This window comes from Rhinoderma darwinii, chromosome 6 (assembly GCF_050947455.1).
Source record: "Rhinoderma darwinii isolate aRhiDar2 chromosome 6, aRhiDar2.hap1, whole genome shotgun sequence".
Lineage (NCBI taxonomy): Eukaryota > Metazoa > Chordata > Amphibia > Anura > Rhinodermatidae > Rhinoderma > Rhinoderma darwinii.
The window spans coordinates 144,306,546-144,323,272 of NC_134692.1; the positions used below are offsets into that span (position 1 = coordinate 144,306,546).

The 16,727-nt window shown below is 48.4% G+C and overlaps 2 protein-coding genes across 2 annotated transcripts; both read right to left on the reverse strand.

The window, feature by feature from the left end:
• Positions 1–1,182: 1,182 nt before the first annotated feature.
• Positions 1,183–8,155, reverse strand: CDIPT (CDP-diacylglycerol--inositol 3-phosphatidyltransferase). Its single transcript, XM_075830905.1, has 6 exons — positions 8,020–8,155; positions 4,297–4,431; positions 4,065–4,218; positions 3,321–3,402; positions 3,157–3,238; positions 1,183–3,043 (listed from the first exon to the last, which is right to left on the reverse strand). The coding sequence occupies exons 1-6, from the start codon at positions 8,060–8,062 to the stop codon at positions 2,874–2,876; spliced, it is 666 nt and encodes a 221-aa protein (XP_075687020.1). The 5' UTR covers positions 8,063–8,155; the 3' UTR covers positions 1,183–2,873.
• A 1,441-nt stretch (positions 8,156–9,596) lies between these two features.
• LOC142656053 (uncharacterized) lies at positions 9,597–16,411 on the reverse strand. Its single transcript, XM_075830909.1, has 7 exons — positions 16,260–16,411; positions 15,967–16,182; positions 14,576–14,783; positions 13,452–13,516; positions 13,320–13,376; positions 10,127–10,264; positions 9,597–9,895 (listed from the first exon to the last, which is right to left on the reverse strand). Exons 2-7 carry the CDS (start codon positions 16,132–16,134, stop codon positions 9,779–9,781), a joined length of 753 nt encoding a protein of 250 aa, XP_075687024.1. The 5' UTR covers positions 16,135–16,182; positions 16,260–16,411; the 3' UTR covers positions 9,597–9,778.
• Positions 16,412–16,727: the final 316 nt, after the last annotated feature.

Consider the following 16,727-nt stretch of genomic DNA (forward strand, 5'->3'; position numbering starts at 1 on the left):
TTACATGACCCTGTAACGCTCCCAGCACCTGTGTCCATCACATGACCCTGTAACACTCCCAGCACCTGTGTCCATTACATGACCCTGTAACGCTCCCAGCACCTGTGTCTCCATCACATGACCCTGTAACGCTCCCAGCACCTGTGTCCATCACATGACCCTGTAACGCTCCCAGCACCTGTGTCCATCACATGACCCTGTAACGCTCCCAGCACCTGTGTCCATCACATGACCCTGTAACGCTCCCAGCACCTGTGTGTCCATCACATGACCCTGTAACGCTCCCAGCACCTGTGTCCATTACAAGACCCTGTAACGCTCCCAGCACCTGTGTCCATCACATGACCCTGTAACGCTCCCAGCACCTGTGTCCATTACAAGACCCTGTAACGCTCCCAGCACCTGTGTCCATTACAAGACCCTGTAACGCTCCCAGCACCTGTGTGTCCATCACATCACAATTGTATCCACAGGAAGAAAATAATGAATGTTCCTATTGCATGACAGCAAGCAGAGATTTTTGAAAACCGTGAGGAATACAGAAAGAATATTGGAAAGTTGTGTAACATGACTACACAAAAACAAAACCATTTCTAAAACTGGAAAATCCCTTAAAGAGGCGAGATCAGCGCGTTCTCTGTGTGGCCGCTGAACGCGTGCGCATGTGAACAGAGGCAGAGGCTTCACCCGTTTGCTGAGAGGGGTCGCGGTTTATTTTTCTATAGTTGTACAATCTCATGGTTGTGGATATTAGAGTCGATGTTTTTCATGATCGCCCACAGATAGGGGGCACTGCTCCCTCCTCACCCCTCATACCCACCTCCTGGTGCAGATTGTGGACACAAACCTGGAAGGATCCTGGATGGAGCACGGAGGAGTTACATACATCCAATATGTGGGGGCAGAGGTCAGTGCTTCCTCTCTAGCGCCCCCTACGTGCCGTCTCCCTCCACTCCTCCAGGTGATGGACGTGGTTTACATTTCTTACTTCCAGAGTTTTCATTTCTTTGCCAACCTGGGGCGGTAGCGCCAACTTAGGACGAGGGACCGGTCAGATCTTAAGGTAAGCGCCACCTGATTGGCAGCATTTTCCCGCTCCGGTGCTGCGCTCCTTTGCACCAGTTTTGGTAAATCTTCCGCTTTGGTCAATGAGAAAGTTGCATTTTGTAGCAGAGACTCCGACACATAATCAGAAACCTTTATTATAACAGACAGGAATAATGATACAGACAGAATGTGCAGCGAGAGGGCGCGACGCTCTGCAACTGATGACAGGATATCGCAACCGAGGGAACGACCACAAATATCTGCTCCTTACACCCGGATATTATACACATGATGGCGCTCACCCTGTGCGGCTGAATACTGAACGCTCCCAGCGACTGCTTCCTGGGAAGTCCCTGATCAGACCCAATAAAATACAAAACTAAAATCTGACAATCATCGACCCCACAGCAGCGTCGCTGTGTACAGAAAACGGAGCAGGAATGTTCACGCTGGAACTGCGACACAATGAATTGCTGGATTTGGCAGATTTTTCATTCTTATAAACATTTCACAGTATAAACCTACATAGAGTCATGTCTTATACTCCAGTCACAGCCAAAGCTGCATTCACATTTCTGCTGTTTTGGTTTTTCTCCGCTATTAGTTTGCAGGATGTCTCATCTCCCCACACCCCTCCTGCTTGGTGATTGTCTATATAGATCATGCTGTGCTGTGGTGCATTGTGGGATATATAATATTTACATTGAATACTGTTGTAGAAAAAAAAAAACACATTAAATCTCCCACTATGCAAAGTGGCAGCGTGCAGAGCATTATGGGAGCGATTACGTGCGTGTCTGTCCGAACGATCCTGACAGCCAGTAGGATTGTGAATGCAGCTCTGGATGGGACTAGAGTAGAAGACATGATGTAACGCAAGATCAGTACAAGAGAAGCAAAGCAAATGATTTACAACATTGCCCGGCGTTCGATGTGGATTTAACCTGTGAAATGTTGGTAAGAAGTGAAGCTGCAAGTGGTGCGGATCCCTGAGTCTATTCTCTGCCTTCTCCCCGTCGTCGTGTGCTGATGCCGATCCCGTGGCTGATGCCGATCCCGTGGCCGATGCCGATCCCGTGGCCGATGCCGATCCCGTGGCCGATGCCGATCCCGTGGCCGATGCCAATCCCGTGGCCGATGCCAATGCCGTGGCGGGTTACTTAGTCCTTCTCAACTCCATTTCATCCCTTTGTCCTCAATATGTAAATACAGTATATGGGGGGGGGGGGGGGGGGGGGTAAATAATGGCCACCGTGCACGTATCTGCACCTGCAACCAGAGAGGACACCCGCGTCGTGGCCCCGGTCCCTGCATAAACCTTGTGTTACTCATTGATGAGGTAAAGATGGCAGACCGGCTGCCTGGCGCTTCAGGAATGGAAACCATTGCGTGCAAATCTCACCGACGCCCACAATCCCAGAGCTTTATAAATGAGCAGTGCATGATGGGAGCGGCTACACAGGTTATTGAGCGCGTGACGCTACACTAAAGAGACGACAAATCCATACGGGAGACGCGCAGTTACAAGAATAAAAGCAATTCAATAAAACACGTTTGAAATTAAATATATATATAAAAAAAACAATCAAAAAAATGACAGTAAAAAGATTCAAACATCTCAGGATGAGGGGTCACCACAAACCGTAAGCAGCGCCCCAATAACTCACTAATGGGGGGCACTGCATAATATACTGGATGTTGGGAGAGACAGAAATACCTGATTCTACCACCAGGCGGCGCTGGATATTCACCTGACGCACCAAGGTGTGTGGGGGAGGGGGGATATTCACATAATAAATTATTTACTATAAAGAACCTTCTGGGACTTAATCCTTAAACGTCTTCTTGGCCCGCTCAGCGCGGTCCAGGGCGGCCATGTTGCAGGAGGCGGTCACCAGGTGCAGCAGGCTGATAAGAGATTTAACTAGACAGACCGGACAGCAGAGCCAGAGGACGAGGCGGAAAAGTCCGACAGCCCCGAGGGGTCCCAGCAGGACTGTGGAGCGGGGAGAAAAAACATCAGAATGGAGTATCCCCCCTAAATGTATCATCCTGTGCACCCCACTTATATCTCCACACACTCTGATACAAACTGAAAACAGCGCCCACCTGCTGGTCCCTCGGTGAAGTGCAGCAGGTACAACATGCAGTAGAAGAGTTCATTCCCGGCACACATGACGAACAGGACCGGCTGCCAAAAAAACAAGACATTAACAGGAAATAGGAAAAGCCAATGACCCCCCCCCCCCCAAAAAAGGACCCAGCGCACGTACCCGAGAGGTGTAATACAGCCGCAGCACAGGGTTACCGGACAGGTCGATGGTCTTGTGGCTGTCGCTGCCCTTCAGGATTGAGCTGGAGGGAATGAGAGAGCCCTAAGTGAGACACTGACACGAGACCACCGCACGTGCGACCCAGAGCAGTTGTCACCTCCCTTCCCCCACTGCTCAGTTCTCAGGTGCATTACCCAACAGGGGGTGACAACCTGAACCGGAGAAAGCCCCGCCCACTGTAAAGATATGAAATCAGTGCTAAACCACGAGGCATGCTGGGAGGGAAATGCGAATAAAGGGATTTAGTAAAACCTATTGTATCAGGCGTCTTTACCATGTGACTCGGGAAGGATTCCTGCCCCAGTCATGTGAATATCAGCCGTGACTGGAGCGCCCCTTTAATTTTCAGACAGCTCAGTGCATAGACTGAGGATGAAGAGTCCGGGGATGTGATGTCACCGACTAGACCGAAGTCCAGCCAATCAGAGACCCCCAGAGAGGGGAGATCCGATAACTGCGCAGTGACCGTAATATACAATACATGGGGACGAGCATTGTAATTAACCCCGAAACTACCAGCATCTACAGCCAAACAACGAGGACGATCAAACACAGGAGTTTATATAAGGAGACAATGATGTGGAGGGTGGGGGTCATCAGGGTCTCAGTAGTGCAGCCTCAGGGCCTGTGACGTCCAGCGAGCGTCTATGTAGAGTAAAGGGCCGGTCTCCGGGATGACGATACCTGTGGAGATGCAGCCAGTGACTGGCGACGTCCAGGCTCATACTCAGCTGGAAAAGCAGCGTGTACGACGGGTACAGCAGGGACAGGTTCACCAGGAGACACATGGTAGCACAGCGGTCGGTCAGCATGTCCAGCATGGCTCCAAACTTGGTGCCTGGGGAAAAGGAACATGCAAGATATCTGCACCCCGATAACTGGTCGTACCCCCCAGTAACATCCCTCATGACCTTACCCTGGTTAAGAGCTCGAGCTGCATGTCCATCGAAGGCGTCAAGGAGGCCGCTGAGCAGATAGAAGGTGGAGGCCACCAGGGGGGAGCTCGGCATGAAAAAGAAAGCGACGAAGGCAAAAAGAATCCGGGCATAGCCTGCGGAAGAGACGTCACAGGTAATAAAAGGGACCACAGGCGCTGCTATTATTGGCGAGGCTAGGCAAATATATGGTTCGATATTTATTAGTAAAGTAGACAGGCTACGCGTTTCAACGCCGGACCGGCGTCTTCATCAGGCCAGTCAGTGGTGGGGGAGGGTCTCATAATCCTAATAACATGAAAATACTGCATGACACGCAATGAAGCAGAACCCTGACCCAAGTACAGTTACTGCGTCTACTGCTGTACCCCATTATACAGGTTACATATAGAAGTTATCTGCACCCACTGTGATACTCCAGAGCTGCACTCACTATTCTGCTGGTGGCGTCACTGTGTACATACATTACTTATCCTGTATTATACTCCAGAGCTGCACTCACTATTCTGCTGGGGGAGTCACTGTGTACATACATTACTTATCCTGTACTGATCCTGAGTTACATCCTGTATTATACTCCAGAGCTGCACTCACTATTCTGCTGGTGGAGTCACTGTGTACATACATTACTTATCCTGTACTGATCCTGAGTTACATCCTGTATTATACTCCAGAGCTGCACTCACTATTCTGCTGGTGGAGTCACTGTGTATATACATTACATTACTTATCCTGTACTGATCCTGAGTTACATCCTGTATTATACTCCAGAGCTGCACTCACTATTCTGCTGGAGTCACTGTGTATATACATTACATTACTTATCCTGTACTGATCCTGAGTTATATCCTGTAGTATACTCCAGAGCTGCACTCACTATTCTGCTGGTGGGGTCACTGTGTACATACATTACTTATCCTGTACTGATCCTGAGTTACATCCTGTATTATACACCAGAGCTGCACTCACTATTCTGCTGGTGGAGTCACTGTGTACATTACATTACATTACTTATCCTGTACTGATCCTGAGTTATATCCTGTATTATACTCCAGAGCTGCACTCACTACTCTGCTGGTGGAGTCACTGTGTACATACATTACATTACTTATCCTGTACTGATCCTGAGTTATATCCTGTATTATACTCCAGAGCTGCACTCACTATTCTGCAGGTGGAGTCACTGTGTACATACATTACATTACTTATCCTGTACTAATCCTGAGTTACATCCTGTATTATACTCCAGAGCTGCACTCACTATTCTGCTGGTGGAGTCACTGTGTACATACATTACATTACTTATCCTGTACTGATCCTGAGTTACATCCTGTATTATACTCCAGAGCTGCACTCATTATTCTGCTGGTGGAGTCACTGTGTACATACATTACATTACTTATCCTGTACTGATCCTGAGTTACATCCTGTATTATACTCCAGAGCTGCACTCACTATTCTGCTGGTGGAGTCACTGTGTACATACATTACTTATCCTGTACTGATCCTGAGTTACATCCTGTATTATACTCCAGAGCTGCACTCACTATTCTGCTGGTGGAGTCACTGTGTACATACATTACATTACTTACCCTGTACTGATCCTGAGTTACATCCTGTATTATACTCCGGAGCTGCACTCACTATTCTGCTGGTGGAGTCACTGTGTACATACATTACATAACTTATCCTGTACTGATCCTGAGTTACAGCCTGTATTATACTCCAGAGCTGCACTCACTATTCTGCTGGTGGAGTCACTGTGTACATACATTACATTACTTATCCTGTACTGATCCTGAGTTACATCCTGTATTATACTCCAGAGCTGCACTCACTATTCTGCTGGTGGAGTCACTGTGTACATACATTACATTACTTATCCTGTACTGATCCTGAGTTACATCCTGTATTATACTCCAGAGCTGCACTCACTATTCTGCTGGTGGTGTCACTGTGTACATACATTACTTATCCTGTACTGATCCTGAGTTACATCCTGTATTATACTCCAGAGCTGTACTCACTATTCTGCTGCTTTTTCCAGGCAGAATTTTCTGCCTGCAAAAAACTCTGTGTGAACATACCCTAAGGCCCCATGCACACTTCAGTGTTTTCCGTCAGGGTGCTATCCGTTTTTCTGACAGCTAGCACCCTGACCCGTTCATTTCAATGGGGCCATGCACACTTCAGTTTCTTTGACGGTCCCGTTGCTCCGTTCCGACAGAAGAAGAGCATGTCCTACTTTGGTCCGAGATTCCGTGACCGTGAGGCCCATGCAAGTCAATGGGGCCATCAAAAAAACTGAAGGCACATGGAAGCCGTCCGTGTGTGACGGAGCTGTTGCCTAGCAACCGCCGGGCGGGCAGAAGTACATTAGAGATATTACACTAATTGGCAGCCACTTCTCTCTATCCAGCACTGATAGAGAGAAGAGGCTGCTGATAAAAATAAAATAAAAAGCAGTTTATACGTACCCGGTCGTTGTCTTGGTGACGTGTCCCTCTTCTTCCTCCAGTCCGACCTTCCTGTATGACGCGGCAGCCTGTGATTGGCTGTAGCAGTGACATGGATGAAACGTCATCCCAGGAGGCCGGACAGGAGGAAAGTATGAACTTATTTTCTTTTTTATTACATTAAAATTGTATTTTCCGTGCGCCGAGCGTGGCACTGTCCAGGGTGCTGAAAGAGTTACCGCCGATCAGTGCAGCCCATTAACTCTTTCAGCACCCTGGACAGTACCATACTCGGCGCTCGGAAACACGGAGTGCACACGGCCGCACGGATCCGTCACAAACGGCCGTGAAAACTGTGTCGGAAGTGTGCACGAGGCCTAAGGGATCCTAGGATGGAGCGGACATATAGGTAGGATTGGCTTGTTACAATGTATCAGTTCAGGATGTTTACCGGATTATCTAGACTGGAGACAATTGTAACAGCCCTTCAGATGTGACACGTATCAGGTCACAGGATGTAAACCAGACTGTTCTCATTCACTGACAGCAAGAAGAGGTCTTGAAAATGAGAGGAATCTAAATACAAAGGGGGGCAACGCACTTCATAAAGATAAGGCAAAACTTTTACTAGGCGCACCTCTTATTAAACTTGGCAAACTTTAGCCGTCCGTCATTTGAAATCTACGCCTGCCATGAGCAGGTTGTGGCAAATCGGTCAGTCGGCGGAGGCTACGTAACTTTGATAACTCCGCCCACTTCGCCGCTTTTCAAAAGTAGCTAGGAGAGGCGTGAAAAGTCACAAATTATAGCGAAAACATGGCGTGTGCCAGAACTACTAATCTAGCCCAATAAAACGGTGTAATGACTGTCATAAAGTCTCTCCGAAGTCCATGGGAAAGTTACAGAAGTTTTCACCGTGAATGTTTCAGACGCCACGATTATCAGCTGAGGAAATACAACGACCATTAACGACATTTATAACGATTGGATAATCCTGGAGAAATCATTCTGGATTTGTCTGTGTATGTCCCTTTAACAACCTGCATGCCGATAAACATCGGATCGGGAGAACTTGTCCGATATATGGCCGACATGAGCTGCAAACTGAACGGATGTGACTATTCCTGACATTATCCAACCTCCCAATATCAGCTGCACTAATCCCTGGGAGACCAAGACACCAGAGGCCCCGCACATGGGGCGCAGCCCGGCCATCCCCGATCCTGCCGCCTCCGCCCCGCTTCTTACCGATCAGGTTGGGAACAAACAGGAAAATATTCTCCTCAGACATCTTGTTTAGTGACGTCACTGGACGGACTCTGGCACCCTGGCAACCGGTCCTGTACAAACGAGCACTAAAGGATAGAGCGTCCCCTGCAGGATCAACGAAAGCACGGAGCAAGGGTAGAGCGTCTCCCGAAACATGATAGAGAGCTAAAGGTAGGAAAGAGCGTCTCCTAGCAGAGTTCATAGAGAATTGCTGCAGCGATAGAAGACTCTTTAGAAATCAGCAGCGTCACCTACTGGAGATGAGACTGCGCTACAAGCAGATGCCGCATGAGAGGGTGTGAGCCGGTGCTGGACTGTAATTATGAGAAGACTCATTCCTCCTGATAATGGCCGCTCCTTCCTGTCCCTTGTACCGTCATTAGAACTGCGCTCCACCCTCATAAATATAGATACAAAGGACACACATAGGACTTTAGAGAAGAGCCATCGGGGAGATTATGAAAAGCTTGCACATATTTTTTTCCCATAATCAATATTTATTACCTGTCCACATGATAAATATCTGATCGGTGGGGGTCTGACCGCTGGGACCCCCACCGATCATGAGAATGGGCTTACCTTACCGTTCCTGAAAGTCCCATATATGAAGGCGTGCGCGTTCTCAATCACCGCGCCATTCATTTCTGTGGAGTCGCCGAAAATAGTGCCCAGCGGTCCCATAGAAATGAATGGCGCGGTGGTCGAGCATTCGCACCGCTTCATTCATAAGGGACTTTCATGAACGGCAAGGTAAGCCCGTTTTCGTGATCGGTGGGGGTCCCAGCGGTCGGACCCCCACACGCTCTGACATACGGCTGCCATGGCAAGTTACCACCCGGCGTGCAGGAGCTTCGTTTCACGCCACAGGGATTATTTATACCTGGAGGGACATTTTAGATCACAATTGTGCATATTTTCATTAAACCCCTAAATAATTACAGCCCCCCTAAATATAGACCCGACCCCCTAGGAAAATACCCCCAAAAGTAATATCGACCCCAGACCAGTTCGCGTCTCTTCTCTCCCGGGCGCTGCTGCAGATGGCAGGAACGGGGAGATTGTCAGAACATGGGGCACCCGGGACAGTTGGCTGCTGCTCGCCCGCGTGGTCTCCCCGTTTTTCCGATGGTCTCCCACATATTCCAGGAGAGCTGGCAGGTGTGACATAGAATCCAGATATACCAGATTTAAAGGGACAGTACACGGTTTCCCCTTGAAGATCTCAATACTGATACGAACATTCACGACCCCGTAGAATAATACACAATCTGAGTCATCGCCTCCTGTCACGTTGTTAAACATCCTGGTCATGTTTCTTATATCTGTTCCTGGGAAAGCTGAGTGGCAACCGGGAGGAGGAATGTTGTTCTCCGGTTTCTTGAATGGCAAAATTCATAGTTATGCAGCGGTATACAAGGCCGGGGATTACCATGCAGGATATTCAGAAAGCTGGGTGACAACCCCGGCAGGAACTGTGATGGTGGTTGTACTGGTTGTGGCCGGACTGTCACCGAGGACGACTCTCGAGCTTATAGTTACTGGTTATATTACAAATGAATGGGGTGCAGCGGGTATATGTGGGGTTCCCCTTTGTCTTGCTGGGTCCTCTGAACTTCGTTTGAAGATTGGACTTTATGAAGAATTTCACATATTTTATCGGGGACGCAGCGGCTACGTTTACAGAAATAAACCTTTATTGAGGCCTGGATGTGAGTGGACAGGTAGGGAGGGCTTTATTTCAGGGTGAAGGACTGTCTGTCCCGTCCGCGTCGCTGTCTGAACCTTCCTGCAACCGATGAACGATCTTATTGGTGAAACGACTGGAACCTTTGCTTCTTGGAGACTGAGCGATGGGCTGCAAAGGAGAACACTCCAATGTTATAAGATCCGGTATAAAATACAGCCCGGGGGAGGGGCACTATCAGGAGGGCAACTTTCCTTTCCACTGCAACGCCCCCAGACGTGGAAGGGAAAATGAGGTCGATGAGCGCCATATTTTCCGGCATTCTTGTGCCATTATTGCATTGCAGGAAAAATTTGTATACAATTCTCTGAATATCCCCAGAGACACGAACATGGCAGCTACCTGGATGGTGTTGAGCTCCTCCTCAGACAGTAAAGGAGAGAGGCCGTCGACACAGGAGGATGGGGAATGGCGCGGTGAACGACGCCGCTGTGTCAGGAATGCTCCACCCATCTGCTCCTCGTTACGCACCGTCTCCAGCTGTAAGAAACAACTACATTCAGTACAATCCTATACCTGACACTTAGAAATGTACTGTGACCCCCTACACTGATCCAGGACTCTCTATAATGTACTGTGACCCCCTACACTGATCCAGGACTCTCTATACTGTACTGTGACCCCCTACACTGATCCAGGACTCTCTATAATGTACTGTGACCCCCTACACTGATCCAGTACTCTCTATAATGTACTGTGACCCCCTACACTGATCCAGTACTCTCTATGTCCTGTGACCCCCTACACTGATCCAGTACTCTCTATAATGTCCTGTGACCCCCTACACTGATCCAGTACTCTCTATAATGTCCTGTGACCCCCTACACTGATCCAGTACTCTCTATAATGTACTGTGACCCCCTACACTGATCCAGGACTCTCTATACTGTACTGTGACCCCCTACACTGATCCAGTACTCTCTATAATGTACTGTGACCCCCTACACTGATCCAGGACTCTCTATACTGTACTGTGACCCCCTACACTGATCCAGGACTCTCTATAATGTCCTGTGACCCCCTACACTGATCCAGTACTCTCTATAATGTCCTGTGACCCCCTACACTGATCCAGTACTCTCTATACTGTACTGTGACCCCCTACACTGATCCAGGACTCTCTATAATGTACTGTGACCCCCTACACTGATCCAGGACTCTCTATAATGTCCTGTGACCCCTACACTGATCCAGGACTCTCTATAATGTACTGTGACCCCTACACTGATCGAGTACTCTCTATAATGTACTGTGACCCCTACACTGATCCAGTACTCTCTATACTGTACTGTGACCCCTACACTGATCCAGGACTCTCTATAATGTACTGTGACCCCTACACTGATCCAGGACTCTCTATAATGTACTGTGACCCCCTACACTGATCCAGGACTCTCTATACTGTACTGTGACCCCCTAAACTGATCCAGGACTCTCTATACTGTACTGTGACCCCCTACACTGATCCAGGACTCTCTATACTGTACTGTGACCCCCTACACTGATCCAGTACTCTCTATAATGTACTGTGACCCCCTACACTGATCCAGGACTCTCTATACTGTACTGTGACCCCCTAAACTGATCCAGTACTCTATAATGTACTGTGACCCCCTACACTGATCCAGGACTCTCTATACTGTACTGTGACCCCCTACACTGATCTAGTGCTCTCTATAATGTACTGTGATCCCCTACACTAATCCAGGACTCTCTATAATGTACTGTGACCCCTACACTGATCCAGTACTCTCTGTACTGTGACCCCTACACTGATCCAGTACTCTCTATACTGTACTGTGACCCCCTACACTGATCCAGTACTCTCTATACTGTACTGTGACCCCCTACACTGATCCAGTGCTCTCTATAATGTACTGTGATCCCCTACACTAATCCAGGACTCTCTATAATGTACTGTGACCCCCTACACTGATCCAGTACTCTCTATAATGTCCTGTGACCCCCTACACTGATCCAGTGCTCTCTATAATGTACTGTGATCCCCATACACTACTCCAGGACTCTATAATGTACTGTGACCCCCTACACTGATCCAGTACTCTCTATACTGTACTGTGACCCCCTACACTGATCCAGTGCTCTCTGTACTGTGACCCCCTACACTGATCCAGTACTCTCTATAATGTACTGTGACCCCCTACACTGATCCAGTACTCTATACTGTACTGTGACCCCCTACACTGATCCAGTGCTCTCTGTACTGTACTGTGACCCCCTACACTACTCCAGTACTCTCTATAATGTCCTGTGACCCCCTACACTGATCCAGTACTCTCTATAATGTCCTGTGACCCCCTACACTGATCCAGTACTCTCTATAATGTCCTGTGACCCCCTACACTGATCCAGTACTCTCTATAATGTCCTGTGACCCCCTACACTGATCCAGTACTCTCTATAATGTCCTGTGACCCCTACACTGATCCAGTACTCTCTATGTCCTGTGACCCCCTACACTGATCCAGTACTCTCTATAATGTACTGTGACCCCCTACACTGATCCAGTACTCTCTATAATGTACTGTGACCCCCTACACTGATCCAGTACTCTCTATAATGTCCTGTGACCCCCTACACTGATCCAGTACTCTCTATAATGTCCTGTGACCCCCTACACTGATCCAGTACTCTCTATAATGTCCTGTGACCCCTACACTGATCCAGGACTCTATAATGTACTGTGACCCCTACACTGATCCAGGACTCTCTATAATGTACTGTGACCCCTACACTGATCCAGGACTCTCTATAATGTACTGTGACCCCTACACTGATCCAGTACTCTCTATAATGTACTGTGACCCCCTACACTGATCCAGTACTCTATAATGTACTGTGATCCCCTACACTAATCCAGGACTCTCTATAATGTACTGTGACCCCTACACTGATCCAGTACTCTCTATAATGTACTGTGACCCCCTACACTGAGCCAGTACTCTCTATAATGTACTGTGACCCCCTACACTGATCCAGTACTCTCTATAATGTACTGTGACCCCTACACTGATCCAGTACTCTCTATAATGTCCTGTGACCCCCTACACTGATCCAGTACTCTCTATAATGTCCTGTGACCCCCTACACTGATCCAGTACTCTCTATAATGTCCTGTGACCCCTACACTGATCCAGGACTCTCTAAAATTGTCCTGTGACCCCCTACACTGATCCAGTACTCTCTATAATGTACTGTGACCCCCTACACTACTCCAGTACTCTCTATAATGTACTGTGACCCCTACACTGACCCAGTACTCTCCATAATGTACTGTGGCCCCCTACACTGATCCAGTGCTCTCTATGATGTACTGTGACCCCCTACACTGATCCAGGACTCTCTATAATGTACTGTGACCCCCTACACTGATCCAGGACTCTCTATAATGTACTGTGACCCCCTACACTGATCCAGTACTCTCTATAATGTACTGTGACCCCCTACACTGATCCAGTACTCTCTATACTGCGCTGCTTTGGCTGGGGCTCCTGATTCAGGGATATTGTGGTACCTGCTTGTGATGTGACTTCTTCTCATTCACACTGAGGCTTCTGGCCGCTTCATCTCCCTGAAACACACACACAATTATCAGGAGTGAGTCCTACACCCCGGACCACGCAGACAACACCTGAATAATCCTCACATTCTCACTCAGAAACTGCCCACTGGGATGGATCTCATCTCTCTGTATCTTCACATGTGAGAGAACTGTTAGGAGAGATGCAGGGGTTAAATTCACTATGTCATCTGTGCATTGTGCTACAGACAATGCTGCTATAGGGCAGTCAGCATAGACTCTAGTAACCACCATATAGGCACTGAGTCCGTCCGTATATCAGGTGATAATTACTTGGCTTCTCCTAAATGCAGTGCTATATATATGTCACCTAGTTAGCTTCTTATCTTCAGTGAGGGCTGCTTTTTAGCTCTCCTCTATGATAAGTGACTCCCGCTTAGGTACTCTATTAGAGTCTTAAATCCACCTCCTGGCTGATGTTCTGTCCCCTATGCTTTACACTGCTGCTCTTCTTGTTTAGATAGGCTGCTGTGTATATGTCAATACATATAGACGTGATGTTCATTAAAGCAATAACAGAATTGTTATAAACCAGAAGCAACTAAACCATCAATGAGAGAAAGATTATAAGGGAGGAGCCTCAATAAGGAGAGGATCTTGTTTTGTGACATGACTGCATTCCTCTTCTTGTCCACTAGATGTCACTGTTGCTCCACAGACCACACCGTGACAGGGCGATGACATATGGGCAATATATTTTGGACCAATGACTTGGATTTTTCATGTAAACTAGCTCTCCTCCGGAAGGAAGAAAACGTCTCTCTACTGCCACCTATAGGTAGCTATCCTGTGAGTTAATGTCCGACCTCTTATAGAGCCTTGAACCATGACTGGGCTCATCATTAGACAGCACAGTTCGGTGCAGTTGCTTCTCATCAGTAGAGTTCAGGTTGGCTGCCAGATGCCATCTGTACGGACACTCGGAAGGTACGGATGGTCGGAGTCTTTAGGGCAAAGCTTCCTGTGAGCAGCAGAAACCACTGACAACAGGGTCACATTTATAGTTGCGTCTTAGGGTTGAGTGCCTACAGTTAACATTTGGGACTCCATACCTCATACCTGCATAGGGTGTATCCCAGGAGGGCTCATTGCTCCTCTATGGGCTGCACTGTAGCTCCCTTCACCTACCAATACACCGCAGTGTCTAGCCGGGGGCCCCACATCTAACATGCCCATTCTAGTTGTGTTACCATCCTCTGTATTATTGATGGCCCCCAGTAACGTCCCGTAGCTGGTGCGGAGCTCCGGGTGACGCTGCAGAAGCGCTCTGTATCCGGTCTGGTCTTTCTGGTTCAGCAGGTGATTCCCAAACCGACATGAGGCCTGGAAAAGCATGCGGGAGCCGTCCAGCACCTCCGAGGTCCGGCGGAGAGCTTCCCCCATGTAGTGATGTGCCAGCTGCAAGAAAGCCAAACGTCAGTCACAGGCAGATCAATTATTACACCCCAAGCCGGAGGAAGGGTTAAATAAAAGAGACCTCTACAGACCGCTGTGAAAAGAGTGACACCTACAGGCAGGTGGATAATATCACAGATACATTGTAACAAGCCCATTAGATGTGTGAGCAGGATTAGGTCAGGTTTACAATATCTGGAGGCGAACAAAGAAAGTGCCCCTTCACTGACAGCAAGTGGAGATCTTGAACATGGGGAGAAATTGAAACACAAAGTAGATTAGAAGATTACCGGAACTGCTGGAAGATGCCAGTGACCTCGGCTGGAGCTGGCGGACAGGTGCACTGCGGAGGGGTTGGAGTAGTCGCCGACTGCCTCTATATGATTAATGGGGACACCCGGGGTACAAGCCCCCCTAAAAGGTCTGCAACATTACATTCAAGAGGACTGCTGCTATCTGGGCGTCAGTGAACTACCCCTTTAATTGACTTCACCCAATATAACGTGACCGTCCTAATCTGCAGGGCGGCCATAGAAGGAACTACAGGAAGGTTCACCCCAAAATGCTAATTTCAGGGACATCCGCAGAGTAAATAATAGAATAACTGACGAGACCGATCCCGCCGCCGGACTCTCATCATGACCGTATACGGACGGACATAGAACAGGGGTCCCACGTGTAAAATACCCCAAACCTTCAACGATCCCGACCCCAGAGGGTTCACCTGTAAATAAAGCGGCACTATTGTATCATGAAAAGTTCTGATTCAATTCTTCACCATTTTCAAGATCTCTGCGTGCTGCCAGTGAATAGGAATATTCTTATTTCTGGCCAGAGGTTGAAATCCTGTACAGACCTAGCATTGTTCACACAGGTGAGGGTTTGTTACAATTGTATCCAGTCCAGACAATCCTCTATGAGCTAAACAGTCTGGTACTGATCGCTACAATGTATCAGTTTGGAGTCTAAAGATTTATGCTGCCTTGTTTATCTCTGATTATTGTCTACCCTGGATACACTGTAACAAATCCTCAGCTGTGAAAAGTCAGGATGGGTTTTGCGCCTCTGAATATAAACAAGAATGTTCCCATTCATTTACAGCACGCAGAGATCTTGAAACTGCAGAACTTTTACAAATTTGCAGAACTTTTCATAGCGATTAACTCTTAAATGTCAGTCGTTTCACCTCTGCGGTCTTCTGAGACTCGCTGGCGGTTTGGACAAGACGAGCCGCGTCCTTCATGAGTCGGTTCAGATCGTGAACATATCCGGAGCTCCCGTCTCGCTCCTCGTCTTCGTTACTTCTCGCGTTTGGACTATTTTCGGCTGTGCAGCGGATTCTAAAGCGGTCCATGTTTTTCTCCAGCTCCGCCACGGTTACCGGACACTTATTTATCTGCAGCTTAAGAAAAATAATGACATTCAGATGCCCCATAATACCCGGCCACCCCCCCATTCTACTGAGACTTAGATCCCTACAGGAATCCCATCACCTGACCCACAGGGGTCCAGGTCTCGCCGTCTACATCCGTCTACACGGGGCCCAGAGGATGGAGAATCAGTAGAGGACAGGACGCAGCTACGCGGACACCGCTCCGGTACTTGGCTCAGCCGTGACACCACGTGACCGCTACAGACCTATAGGAGGACGGCATGTCGGGTTTGGCCGGGCCGTGGTTTTTGGCGCTGCTCATTAGATCTCTGCCCTCCACCAGTCCCCCGCATATCCCGGCTCAACTATTATACACCACTCGCTGCATACGTCACAGGCCGCCCACAGACGACACGTAGAGAACGGAGACGCGGCAGTTACCGGAGGTTATTTCCATGCCTTGCTTGGTCTACGTTTAAAATGGGCACCAACCGCTGCGCTGCCGTTGTCATGGAAACAGTGGTTGCCAGGCGTCTGATGACGTCACGTGCCGGCAGTTTATAACGGCGGCTCCA

Excerpts from the sequence above, each read along its gene's own strand:
- CDIPT (XM_075830905.1), bottom strand. The coding sequence starts at position 8,062 with ATGTCTGAGGAGAATATTTTCCTGTTTGTTCCCAACCTGATCG. Across the intron at positions 3,403-4,064 it reads CACTGGCTGCATCTCCACAG|CTCAATCCTGAAGGGCAGCG; the intron begins GTATCGTCATCC and ends CATTCCCTCCAG. Across the intron at positions 3,239-3,320 it reads GGCTGTATTACACCTCTCGG|CCGGTCCTGTTCGTCATGTG; the intron begins GTACGTGCGCTG and ends TTTTTTTGGCAG.
- LOC142656053 (XM_075830909.1), bottom strand. The coding sequence starts at position 16,134 with ATGGACCGCTTTAGAATCCGCTGCACAGCCGAAAATAGTCCAAACGCG. Across the intron at positions 13,517-14,575 it reads CATCAATAATACAGAGGATG|TTCTCTCACATGTGAAGATA; the intron begins GTAACACAACTA and ends CTCTCCTAACAG. Across the intron at positions 10,265-13,319 it reads AGAAGTCACATCACAAGCAG|CTGGAGACGGTGCGTAACGA; the intron begins GTACCACAATAT and ends TGTTTCTTACAG.